Raw genomic sequence first — 14,131 nt, forward strand, 5'->3', positions numbered from 1 at the left:
CCTTTTCTTTTAATTAGTCAATAACATCATATCACGCGCTTCAAGGCTTCAGGCTAATTCGTTAAAACCGTTCATAAACTTTAATCGTTCGAACGCTTCTGAGAGAATGTTTATTGATTGAATGTGTTTGCGAAAGTATGTGTGCACTGTGCACATAAATACACCTTCATTTGAATGTTTAACTAAAATTATTAGCTATACCGCTATTCACATTATATTATGCTATAATATTATATACATATATACATTTCGGTTTGCGTCACAATTCGGGTTAAGCGTTAGAAAGCCTTGAGTTAAATATATGTTTATATAATGTCAAACTAATCAATGCATCATCAGCAAACTAAACATCAAAACATGCAGCGCATATATAGATTCATTTGCAACAATTAACGTTACAGGGTTTGTAAAATTCTCCACAAGCAAAATCCATGCATGAGTGATTAAAGACATAAACATAGGCGTACTTTTAGCAACCAAGTTACCACTCCGTATAATATACAGTTCACTGGCCGTCAAATCTAAAGCTTTCTGATGTCATACGTGCTACGAAAGAATCTATTATGGATGCGCATTAGCATGTGGACATGTGTGACGTGTATGGTGGCCGAGAACTGCCATTCAATTTTTCCAAAATAAAATTATCAAAATTAATCAAATTGAAACGAATTTCAAATAAAAGTAATTTAAAACAAAAGAAAATCAAATTAAATAGAATATTTTTTAACACTAAAATAAAGTTAAAATAATTTGAAAGTAAATTCAAATTTCCACACGGCCTAGAGCTGCCACAGTATACCACAATACCTTGCGGGCATTTTTTCGAACATGGCGTACTTTCGAAATAACAACTGGGTTGAAGACGAACAGCTAAAAGAACAAATGGCAAGGCACGTGAGGGAAGGTTATCAACGCAATGAGATGCTAGATTTCTTAAGAAGAGATTTTCCACAGTATGCGTGGAGCATCCGAACTTTGGATAGACGACTTAGTTATTTCGAGTTAAAACGCACAGATAGAAACGTGACGGTTGATCAAGTTAAAGAGGCAGTTCAAAAAGAGTTAAACGGACCTGGTCAATTGCTTGGGTATCGAGCAATGCAAAAAAAAGTTAGACAGGAGCACAACCTGAATGTACCAAGAGATTTGGTGCACGCAGTAATGGGTGAGCTTGACCCAGAAGGCTTGGAACAACGTGGTGGGGTTGGTCTCAAGAAGAACAAGAGAGGGAAGGGAAATTTCACGACAAAGGGCCCAAATTGGGTCCATTCATTAGACGGCCACGACAAGCTAATGGGATATCAAAATTCCACTTTTCCATTGGCAGTTTATGGTTGCATTGATTCTGCAAGTCGGAAACTTCTATGGCTTCGCATTTGGGTGAGCAACAGCGATCCGAAGATAATAGGCAGATGGTACTTAGATTATTTGTATGAAAACATGGTTATTGCATCTATAATGCGGCTAGACAAGGGTACTGAGACCGGCATCATGGCAACCATGCACGCATTTTTACGCCGAAATCATGGGGATATGGAGTCGAGTGATACAGTTGTATATGGGCCTTCAACTTCAAATCAAGTAAGGGCAATCAATATAATAAACTACATGTAGTGTTACCTTTCAATTCTGCCCTTATCACTCAAGAGGCTCTGTTTTGCTAAAAGGGTTATTGGGGGTGGAATGTATAATTGTTTGTATGGTGAAGCTGAATAATCAACCAAAGTAACACACAATTAATTTTCATTATTTTACTAGATTGAGCGTTGGTGGAGAGAATTACATGAACGTTTAGAGAAGTACTTCAAACACCACCTAAACTGGCTAAAGGACAGTAATGAATATAATCCATTCAACCCAAATGATAGGTAAGTCCACTGTTTTTTATTCTAGTAATTTGTGTAACACTATACATATGATTTAACTCTGGCAATCTTGCAAGGTAATAGGGTTGAATATTTCTTTGTACTTGAATGTATATGTACCAGGTATATACTATAATGTGTTTCACTTCATGTAGGAAGCTTCTTGCTTTTTTGATGATCCCAGTTCTTCAAAAGGAGTTGGATATTTTTAAAGAGTCTGTGTGGAATACTCATCGGATTCGTGCCCAGAAGAATACAAATTTACCTGATGGAATACCAAACCACATATACAGTTTCCCTGAATTATATGGATTTGAAGATAAAGGTAAATTGTAGAATGTAGAATCAATTGCATAATATGAACACTATTGATTTTTTGTTTGATTTGTCAAAATTGCCCATAACCTAACCCTAACCTTAACTGACAATGTATTCTTTTCTAATGCTTCTAATGCTAACAATTCTTCTAATGTAGGGTGGGCTGTGACTGAAGAAGAGCTTAAAGCTGTGGCAATTCATTCTGGTGTACTTGAAGTTCCTACAGATTTTCTTGAAAATGAATTCAGAGCTGAATGTGAAAGAGTGTTGCCCTATCCTGATAGAGTCGAACCAAGTGAATGCAAAGATACCTTTTTGTACTTGAAACAGAAATGCAATTTTCAGTAAAAAAACTGTTTTACACCTACATTTTACACTGTAAAAATAAATATTTTGTTGTTTAATCTCAAAGAAGCACCATGCATTTTTTCTAAAAAATTACTCTCCTCTCAAAAATTTTGTTCAGATAGCATTTCAACTTAACAAAATTAGCAACAGAAAATGTGAAGTCAAATGTAGTGTCCTGGCACTTTAAAAGATACACTTAAATTAGCTGGCTCAGTCCAATGAGATTGCAAAACCTGTTACATTCATGCTGAGCAATGAAATTATTGATGGCAATACCAGCAAGGTTACCCGCACAGAAGAGGATTTCGTCATCATCACTTGTGTTGTATGTAGCAACTTCTGGGTCATACAGGTTGCACCCACTTCCTTGAATATCAACAACCATTAATTTCTTTCCAGATTTTTCAAACGAAAAATGAGAAAGGCATTGGGCTTTTTGACCAATAGGATCATCTTTAGAAACACATGATAAACCAGTGTTGTTGATGTATTTCACAAAGGAACCACCAACAAATTCTTCCACAGTGACGCTTTCACCATCATCTGTATTGCCCAAAAAAATACTTCTGTACTTCATTTGTTCACCATATTCACTAGCTTTCAATGGATATTTTGTAACTTCTTCTTTCAGCTGTAGGGCAAAGTTGCGGGCCAGCATGTGCATTTGCACCACTCTCTTGTTGTGATCTACCACAGTGAGATTGGTAGCTTGAATGGTGGACACAGCAGTAGGCAAATACTTCTTTACGACCCAAGATCTGCCTTTGAAATCGGCATGCTGACTTGCAGCTTTATAGGCAGCTCTAAATCCTCCTTCACCTAAAGGTTCCGGATCCAGAAGAAATTCAACAGTTTTAGCGACCTTACACCAGCTCATTGAGTCAATGTCAAATGAAAACAAGTGGATCACAGTTGTTTTATGTTTGTCAACAATTTTTCCCAGCTTAATCATGTCAAGCACTGACAAGCTTTTCGGATAGCATTTGCTTGGACTAGAACCAGTGGGGAGACGCTTTGCTTTAGGCAGGCTGCTCGAACCAGCTTCGCTAAAAGTCGACTCCACCTTTCGCTTTCTTATGATAGAAATTTCAGATGCCAAGCTGCTAGTACTGGTTGCAGGAAGCTGCCTACTCTTTAAGTCGGCTGACAGGTCGATGTCAATATTTGCGTCGGGAATAAAGCGAATATGAATCAGTTTCGTGCTCGGAATTTGACTTACGGTCTTACAAGAAGGACCTTGTTCCCCGGCGAGTACATCGCAGGACATATTCTTTCCCATTCTGTGAGCAAAGTGCTTTTCGCAAGCTATCTTTATGTTGGCAATTGTGACTTCATCAAAATTGAACGGTACGAATTCTCTCGGGCCGACACGAAGATATTTCTGAGCTTTACCAGCAACCTCAGCTGATAATTGTTGGACGACAAGCTCGTCCGTTTTATTTGCAGAATCAACTTTCTTTTTGTTGCATGGTTTAAGGCGTTTCTGCTTCATTTGTTCCTTATATGTTTGCCATGCTCGATCAGCCATGATGAAACAGTTTTAGTAAACACATTTACATTTTACACGTGTTTCAAATAAGATGCCCGCAAGGTATTATGGTATACTGTGGCAGCTCTAGGCCGTGTGGAAATTTGAATTTACTTTCAAATTATTTTAACTTTATTTTAGTGTTAAAAAATATTCTATTTAATTTGATTTTCTTTTGTTTTAAATTACTTTTATTTGAAATTCGTTTCAATTTGATTAATTTTGATAATTTTATTTTGGAAAAATTGAATGGCAGTTCTCGGCCACCATAGACGTGTTTACAAATACTGTACACGGAAGTCCCTACCATGCACGTGCATGCTTAATTTTCGCTTCGAGGAGGTACTTCACATAATTGGCAGACAATTAAATTTGATATTGAGTGATTAGTATAGACAGTCCCCGTTCCTTTTCCAATTTAGTCGCTACGTTGTTAAGAGAGTTATCGCATTATATGTGTGGGAGAGAGTGAGAAAGGTTAAAAGTGAAAGCTGTATTCATGCCTTATGCACTCGAAGTCATCCAGTATAAGTGTATAGGAGAATATGTAAGAAAAAATATTGTCTCATTTCAAACAAGGCTTAGCTTAAATTACTTGCAAAATCTCGTTAGAGATTTTTCGTGACCTCTTCGGTTCCTTTCTGGAGACTTCATTTTCAGTAGCTGTTATGACATATTATAACTCTAGTACAAATAAAACTCGACCGGAGCGTTAAAAAATTCATTAATTCAAGGAAGGAATATATTTGCATATTTCGTGTACAGATAATTACGTTTTTATTGAAGAATGGATCGGGAGGAAAACTGAATGTATGCATATACATATACGTATTTACATAGCATATTATAAATTATTTAATAATTGCGCCTGTCACGGCCTTACGACCAGAGTGTCTCGATGTTAGTTCACGGTATTACACCGATTAGAGTATTTTCTAAACATGAGACAATCGTGCGTATGTGTTATTCATTTCGTAGCACTTATATGATATTATAATTATATTAGAAATACAGAAATTATATATTTTATAATTTTTAATGTAAAAAAGATATCATAATTATATTGGAAACACGAAGATAGAAAACAATAAACTTGGTTTACTTCACTATGATATTATTCACTAAAAAATTTGTTTCGCGATATAACTAATAATTTAAGCATTGTGAAATGAGACCATGAAAAAAATCAGGCATTGTCTTCCACACTTATAAGCCGAGATAACTTTCGGTGCATGTATAAGGCATGCATACACAGTATAGAGCAGAAATAACCTAGCACTGGTTCGTTTGCTGTTCGGTTGGGGTCGACGAATAGCAACCGCAGACGACCGCAACCGGAAAAAAAATGCTTCCAAACGGAATATTATGAATTGCCCAGAACGATAACACAATAATCAAATCGAAAACATCTTAAGAAATGTCTGTCAACTGTTTACCCTAGAATGTGGTATTGAGTGAAAACTTGACAGTCCCTGTTTCTTTTCCATTTTAGTCTGCCTACGCGTATCCAGCCTTTTTTAAAGGCACGCAAGGTTAGTCCCATGGGAATACAAAAATTTCTGTTATCGGGGCTAAAGAAGCTTAATTGCATTATAGGTGCATATTAATAGCAGGTCATAAGTGCTACCGTGAACGTGTTACAAAAACTCTACTTGGAAGCCCCTGGACACAATTTCATTCCCCCGCCCACACACACGATATATATATATATACATATGAATTAGTTTGACTTGACTAGAACGTAATCAGCTGTTCGAGTTATTATCACCACCAGAAGAAATGGGTAGCACGTTGTTCTTTCTTTTCGCTGGTATTCTTTCTATGACGATGTATGGCGAAGCAATCTGTTGTGAAGAAATCAAGTCGATAATGAACGAGAAGATTAAAGCTGGAAAAATACTGTGCGCACCAGGCAACAATCTCCCTCCCGGCTGTTGCAAAGATATTTGGAAATCAGTTGATGAGCATATTGCTGCGTATAAAGCTGTTTGTGCTGACAATACAGGTACAGTACAGATATAGTGCATGTCTTTGTCGGGTATGCACGCGTATGCATGGTGGTGTTTTATATTGATTTCGTTATCAGATATTTACCCTCATATTTGGTTGCGAGAAATTTTTAAGAGACCTGCAGGGTTTATATAATTAGAAATACAAGCATGCCGCAAACCCCTCGCCGATTTAGACTAAAATATAAAAATATAATTTCAGAACTGCCAAATCCGTATCACCCTAAATTTCTGAGTGATCAACCAACACTAAAAATGGTGTAAATGTCTGCCTCGATCCTTACATCAAGTTAGAGTAAATTAGTAAACTGACACGAATATTGGAGTAATTTACCTGCAACTGGTGCTATACGCATACCAAGTTAATGTCAAGTAACCCGAACTGATGGGGTAATTTTACCTGCCGGTGGTGTAAAGCGTACACCAAGTCATGGTAAACTAACACAACGTTGTAGGGTTTTAAATTAACTTACAAATGGCATGGCATTTTACGCTGAGGTAACCCGAAAGGCTCGCTGCACTCTTTTGAGAATATTTTATTTCGCGCATTTGTTTACATGGTTATTTTGTAAGCGGAAATTGCCTGGCACGCGCACTTATATTTCGCCTGTCTATATTATATGGCATTTAGTTGAGCAATCGTATTTTGAAATTCAACTTTTTTCTGCTAGTTCCATACACAAATCCCAAACCATTACAGTATCATCAACATTTGGTAGCTTGCCCAAAAGCTTGCTGCTGATAAGTAAAATGAACTAGGAAACGATTCTTTTTGGTAATATTTTATTTATTGCATTTCTTCACATGGTTACTTATTAAGCGAGAGTTTTCTATCTTCAATTGGGATGATGGTCATTCATGGCGCACGCTTATATTTCGGCTGACTATAATTATATGGTATATAGAGGTATTGAGTAATCATATTTTGATATAGAACTTCTTTCTTGTAGTTCGATGTCCAAACCCCAAACCATTGGGAATGCAAAGCGGCAAAATACCCGATTCGGAAATCACAGCATCAACAACTTTTAGTAATTCATACCACCCTCACTTCGCAAGATTGGATAAGAGTGGCGGTGCTTGTAGTTGGGCGCCAACCCGAGCAGGAAGATCTGGCTCGTGGTTACAAGTTGATCTTGGACAAAAAACAGCTGTCACAGGATTTGCAACTCGAGGAACATGTTATAACCATGCAGAGTGGGCGATTTCTTACTCGATTGCTTACAGCAACAATGGTGCTGATTGGACTGATTATGAAGAGTCAGGGACTGCGAAGGTAATCAAATAACTCATATTTACAATTGGCTCTGGCTTCCCACATGCTCTTGCATAAAAATTCAACGAAATTTCTAATGTTGCAAAAAGTGAGTCGTTTATCTACCTGGCCTGCTCGCAAACTGATTTAGGGGACCGGAAATTAAACGGGGAATATTCAGTCTGCTGAACTGCAGGCTTTATCGTGTACGGTGACGTAACACTTACAAGGATTTAAGTAACTGAACGTGATTGGCTCAAACATATCAACGATAGATCAAGCGTTTTGATTCGTTTAGTCGCTAATTATTTTGAATAAGTTATTTTTAGAAATATGATGATTTAACACTGTATGAAATGAAAACATGGCGTCGTCAAAGTACAGTTACGATATAGATGTTCACCGTTGCGTGAACAGCCTTGCGGACTGTGTGATCTACAATTCATTTAAAGGAGTTATATGTTGAGCAAACAGCTGGGGTTGAATGTGAAATTTTAGTTTGTGTTTCCAACAATTCTAGCAGCGCACTGACCAGTTCACGTTTACTGGTAACGGATTTCGTAGCCTTTGTGAATGTCTGGGATGTGCTGGGCAAATTTGGCGCTGTAATACATGGCCGTTTGCTGTTCGGCGCTCCTGGCCATGATTTTAGTATTGGGTGCGCCCAAATAATTATCATATTATTATGCAGTTTATATTACGTCGCCGTACATGAAAAAGCCCGCAATTAAGCCGACTGAGTTTTCCCCTTGAATCAGTTCCGGCCCCCTAATTCAGTCTGCGAGCAGGCTCCTGTAAATCTACCTTTTAAGAAATAGAAAAAAAATTCTATTTCTGTCAAAATAATATAGCTCAATAGAAGGAATTTGTACAAATACAGTATTGTGATTTTATTGAAATCCAATTTCTCATTTCATTATTGGCTTGTCTGGCGCGATACGTCCCGAGTTTTCATACATGCAGTTTAATAAAGAAACACATTTCTCGACTAATCAGCACGCGTGTAGTATGAACGTTATACTATTATAAACCATAATAATTATGGGCATGATGATTACATCTAGTTATCTCAGTAGTAATTTTATATTTGAAAACAAGCAACTATATCTAAAACTAAAACTAATAAAAAATTGTTACAATATTTTAAAGGGGCTCTTTGTTTCTGCATGTGTTAACGTGGAATTACAATAAAGTGCATGGATATGAAGTTCAAATATGCATGGCAGCATTGTTGGCATGACGTTTTGTGTTTAAACCGTGAAGCGAATATTTTCCTAGCGACTGAAGTGTTAAATATTCTTCGAAGGTTGTCCCCAACCAGGCGGGAAAACGCTGCCCTAGATGCATGGAAAAGTGTAACATAATAATACTGTATAATTTTTAACTGTAACTGTATAACTGTATAAGTTTATTGGACCAGGAACTGGTCCCTAACCGCTGCTAATCTTCTTCTTCTTCTTCTTCTTGATAGGGGGCGACGCTCTTTAAAAAAACCCTAAGGCTCTATCATTACTTGTTTGATCGGAATGAAACTTGGCACTATTATTCTAAGCAATATTCCGCATCGATTGACGGAGTTCGAATTTTTACTTTTGACCGTTAAAGCAAGTTACAAGCAATTCTTGACTATATGTGCAGCAAAAATATACATATCATTAATATTCAGCCTATATATCATTAATATTCAGCCTATATATAAGAATACGCAAACGATTAGAAATACATTATCCTTTCTATTGTTGTAAATACAATGCATGCAGTTCAAAAACTCGGTCACGCAGTTCCTGGTCCACTAAAGTACGATCGTACTTGTTAAATATGATAAAACTAATCCTTGTGTTATTTGACTTGGTAGGTTTTCCAAGGCAACAAAGATCGAGACTCCATTGTTACCAACACATTTAAAACTGAAATCAATGCTCGATACATTCGTGTGCTGCCGAAATCATGGAGAAATTATCCTACAATGAGACTCGAGTTGTACGGTTGTCACTGAGTGGAACTTGCATCTGTTGCATAAAACGCACTGTTTTGATAGTAAATTTCCGAATAGTTTAAAATGTTTAGTGCCTGCGGTAATCACTATGCTTAAGCTTTCATTTGTAGACTTTCATGTTACATCCTATAATTATACAATAAATAGAAGTAGAAAAAAATAGAAAAAATGGGGGATTTACTTTTTGTCACAGTTCTACTACTTTAACTATATAATGATGTTCTCTAACCTCAGTTTATAACGTATATATAAGAAACCCATAGAAACGAAGAGATTCTCATTAATATCCACTTCAATTTTCATTTTTGTAATCTTTTGTTTTGATTGATCGATTTGTATCACGTAAATGAAGTTTATATTAAGGCGTTAATTAAATTTGCTGTATGACACAAAATTTCATAGAAGTGCGATAAAAATATGAATTTATTCGTACTTTATAATATACCTATATATAGTGCTTTTCCATATTTTCTTTATTTTTACTCCAAGTATTTTTTTTTAGGAATGACGTTATCAGCTATAAGAATGAGGGTTTTGTTTTCCTTTTGTTAAGAGTCTGCGAACTGAGAGAAATTTATTTGCACAGTGCACACTAATTGATTGCTGTGCCAAACATATACACTATTTATCAAAGGGCGAGAACTAAAGATTTCTTCGTTGAGATTAAATTAAATAACAGTCAGCAAAACGTAGCTTATAGAGTTGGGTAAAACAATTTTCTTTGCTATAGCGCATGCAAAACTGTTTATATTTATATTGTAATTCGCTTCCTGCACAACCTAATATAAATCATTAATTTATATAATGTGATACATAACGGGCTTGTAGGAGTTTGTCTACACGACAGAATGTGCCTGCCTGTCTTTTTAAATTTCATACTAACTTCAATATTATTACAATCATTGAAGTACTTGCAGACTGTTTATTCGAGATAGATCGCAGAAGTTTTATATTTATAGCTTGTAAAACGTTTAATACTGGTTCATCTCCGAGGCAAAAATATCAAGAATTAAATAAAACCAATCCTGTCGTTCTTTCGTTAAAACCTAGCTAGTTTGTTATCGTTTTTACAGAAATTGTCAATTTTCCACCATTGGGTTTGTCTGGTATGGTTAACTACAGTGATTGAAGACTCTTACAAGTCTTTTTTCAATTAGAGCATTTTGCCGTGCAACATGGCATGAAAAGATTTTTATATTTTTCAAAATTAAAAAAAAATTATTTGTAGTGGACATGCAGTGGCGTAGCCAGAATGATAAGACCACCTTAAAGGGGTGGGGCATGCGCAATAAAAATAATTTCTGTTTTGTTGAAAAGAAATTTACACTCTTATAGAGCCTTTTTACAAAATTTGTTCATCCTCCTTTCTTCGCAAGATTTTGGTGATAAAAACATCGGATATCGATACCTGATTTCTTTGCTGATAGGACTTTAAATAAAATTCAAAAAGATGGCCATTTGAGATTTACATTCATACTCTTACACCACAAAGATTTTAGATTTTAGAATTCGTATCAAATGAGCACAACTCCTGAGAGTACAAGACAGTACTGTCACGACCTGACATTATTAACCTTACAGCTCATTGGACACAACCCCTATGTTTAAAGCACTGAAATTCACGCTTTAGCGGAAAACGTTGCTAAACCATAAACGCCGTATTATTATTGTTAGCCATTATTCGAATGCTTTACCCTAAAAATATCTTTACTACCTGTAGCACACGGCGCAAACAGCATCTCTAAAGGATGATAAGAAACAGGGACTGTCAAGTTATCACTCAATACCACATACTTGCGTAAACATCTCCAAGAGAATACTAATTTCCTCATACATATGATATTACCAGTGTTTTAATTTTGGAATGGTTTTAATTGTTTAATACTATAACTTATAGTTTTCTGAAATCAACAGTTTGTACGGCCATAGAGTGAGAAAGTTTTAATATGCCGAACAAAACCGCGGTTAACCTAGGTCAGAGCAATGTTGAACCTCCGTCTAACTCGGTTTGGCAGACCTTTCTTAAAATTCATAACATTTCGTTCGGAGGCGAACGGCAACCGCGATCATGTTTTTTCACTTGCATATTTTTTCCTTTTTGCAACCGAACTGCATGTAGCCGCAGTATTAGGTTATTTCTGGTCTCCACAGACTCCACTGTAAAATTGTGCATGCTCGTTACACATTTTTCATAGGTTCTTGCGACATGCTTTATGGAACGAATTACCTTCCTTCATTAGGGTAAGTTTAAACATGCTGACAGACATGCACGTTCTCCGTCGTTACTGATATCCGCATGCGTTAATCCATTTCATGGCACTTATGATAATAAAACTAGGGTAATGATAGGGTAATGACATGCATGCAAGTACTAGGAAAACAATAAAAATGACCTTGCACGGGAAAACATAGGTTAACGATATTATCTTGAAACGGCAAAACTAACGGATAACGAACGAACCGGTAGAGAACGATCTGTTTTGACGTTTGACGTTCGAACGCTTTAAATTTATGAACGATTTTTACGAATTAGTCTGCATGAAGGCTTGATACGTGATATGATTGACGCAAGATATTACTGACTAATTAAAAGAATATAGGAAATAACTGCAAACAAATAACATGTGTCGGCTAAAATACGGAAGTACATGAATTAACCTTCACTTTAATGTTTAACTAAAATTATTAGCTATACTAATATGATGATCGTTTCCGAAGAAACGTGAAACACAGAATTTAGTGAACTATATATCCAAGTTTTAGAATATTTCATTGATTTTATTTCATGAATTGTTTTATTATCCAGCACTCTTTCATCTTGGATACTTTACTTAATTGTATTACTTAAATCACTTAATTAATTTAATTACTTAATTCCTTTCCTTCTCGACGTTTCTACCTGAGGGCTTTCGTCAGGAGAGTTATAGTTACTAAGACGTATTTTTTTATCTTCTTGCAATAAACATATGTTGTAAAACCAGCACAGGCTCTGACATGTTCGTTATTAATGGTTTTTTCCTTTGTTAGGCACTCCTCAATTAGGCTCAAAGGTGAAAATATGTGATTTCTAGTAACATTTTTATCAGCATTCTATGCGCTCAATTTTTCAACAGTTGGCATCTCATCCGAGCGTTAAAAGCTAGATCTTTCCTAATGTAAAGAATTTTCGTTTATAGAGTCGTTCAAGTACAATAGCGTGCAGAAGTTGCATCTTTTTTTACACAGACTGTATAGTAAACTAATGTGGTTTCAATGCTATGGCTAATGTAGCTCTATACCTGCGCCGACACACAAATTTATATATTATATATATATATATATATATATATATATATATATATATATATATATATATATATATATATATATATGTTATCAAAAAGGTTGTCCCTATCAATATATATAGAAATATATAAATACAAATCACGTGACCATTAAACATGGCTTATTTTGATCACTTATCACGTGTTTCTTTATTATTACAATATTGTTCAGCTTACTATGACATTTAAGAAATTTTCACGACAGATTTCCAACGATTTCTCATTAAATTAACGTATGTAGTAAAATCACGTGACCGATATTTACGAATTTGTATATTTTTTCATATGACAACCTTTTTTGATAACGACTGTATATATATATTTACATTTTTTCACTAAACGGTAAATTAGATTTAGAGCAACAGGAACTTTAATTTCTGTAACTAGAATATCTATTTAAATTTTTGAATCAAGATGTCTTTCAGTGTTTGTAGAAGACTCCACTACATTAAACAAATGTTGAAGCTGATCGTAGTCAAAGGTAGGCAGACTGTGCTTGACCTCAAACTTGGCAAAAAGTAAAAAGGACAAAAAGTAATATATTTTGACAAAAGTATCACACAAACATTGTGCATAAGACGACCGGCATGCATGATTGAAGTGAGATATTCGGTGTTATTTTCTCGCCTTTTTTGAAGCACTCCTAATCAAACATAACAAACCTTTCTATTACATCTACTCTACAACTTTCTCTTTGCTCTTTTTAATTTCTCTCTGTTGTATATATTTGCGTTTTAAAGTACTGTATTTCATTCTGTCTCAAGATGACTTTGCAATAAAGTCGAAAATTTACAGTCTTAATTAACATGTGTCTTGTTTTATTAACATTTTGTTCCTCAAGATTTCCTGTGTATTCGGAATTTGTTTTTTACTTAACCAAACGAATATTTATAAAGTTCACGCAGAGCCTTTTAAATGAATACAAGGTAATTTACCGTTCAGGCTAGAAATGTTGTCTATAATCTTTATTTCGATATCGAACATTGATATCTATCAATGTTCAGTTACTGGAGTATCGGTTATCCGGTTATCCGGTTGTCCGGTTATCCGGTTATCTGGCTATCCGGTCATCAAGTTATCCGGTTATCGGGTTATCCGGTTATCCGTTACCCGTGTTTTCTACCATGCCCATTCATTATTGTGTTTGCAGTGGTTTTCATGCCAGCACGAGGTGGCGTATGCATACAACGTTTGTTTCGCGCTACAGTGACGAATTTCGTAGCCGCAGCAAATCTAAAGCTCTCTAATGCCATACGTGCTACAGAAGGATCTATTATTGATGCGCATGAGCCTCTGCGCCTGTGTGACGTGCTTACAAAATACTCTAGTCGGAAACCCCTACCATGCACGTGCATGCTTAATCTTCGCTTGGTAGAATTTCTTCACATAATTGGTATGACAATTCAATTTGAAATTGAGTGATTAGTAGACAAGTCCCTGTTCCTTTTTCAATTTAGTTGCTGCGTTGCCTCAGCATTTTTTTTAAAAA

General features: G+C 35.7%; 2 protein-coding genes across 2 annotated transcripts; both read left to right on the forward strand.

Moving 5' to 3' along the window:
• The first annotated feature begins 791 nt into the window (after positions 1-791).
• LOC114534852 lies at positions 792-2,593 on the forward strand. Its single transcript, XM_028556325.1, has 4 exons — positions 792-1,581; positions 1,759-1,868; positions 2,021-2,190; positions 2,341-2,593. The coding sequence occupies exons 1-4, from the start codon at positions 829-831 to the stop codon at positions 2,529-2,531; spliced, it is 1,224 nt and encodes a 407-aa protein (XP_028412126.1). The 5' UTR covers positions 792-828; the 3' UTR covers positions 2,532-2,593.
• Positions 2,594-5,806: 3,213 nt separating this feature from the next.
• On the forward strand, positions 5,807-9,526 carry LOC114534848 (lactadherin-like). Its single transcript, XM_028556320.1, has 3 exons — positions 5,807-6,064; positions 7,019-7,344; positions 9,179-9,526. Exons 1-3 carry the CDS (start codon positions 5,839-5,841, stop codon positions 9,317-9,319), a joined length of 693 nt encoding a protein of 230 aa, XP_028412121.1. The 5' UTR covers positions 5,807-5,838; the 3' UTR covers positions 9,320-9,526.
• Positions 9,527-14,131: the final 4,605 nt, after the last annotated feature.

The sequence above is a fragment of the Dendronephthya gigantea genome, unplaced genomic scaffold, assembly GCF_004324835.1.
Source record: "Dendronephthya gigantea isolate DGI-Jeju-01 unplaced genomic scaffold, DenGig_1.0 000108F, whole genome shotgun sequence".
NCBI classification, from domain to species: domain Eukaryota; kingdom Metazoa; phylum Cnidaria; class Anthozoa; order Malacalcyonacea; family Nephtheidae; genus Dendronephthya; species Dendronephthya gigantea.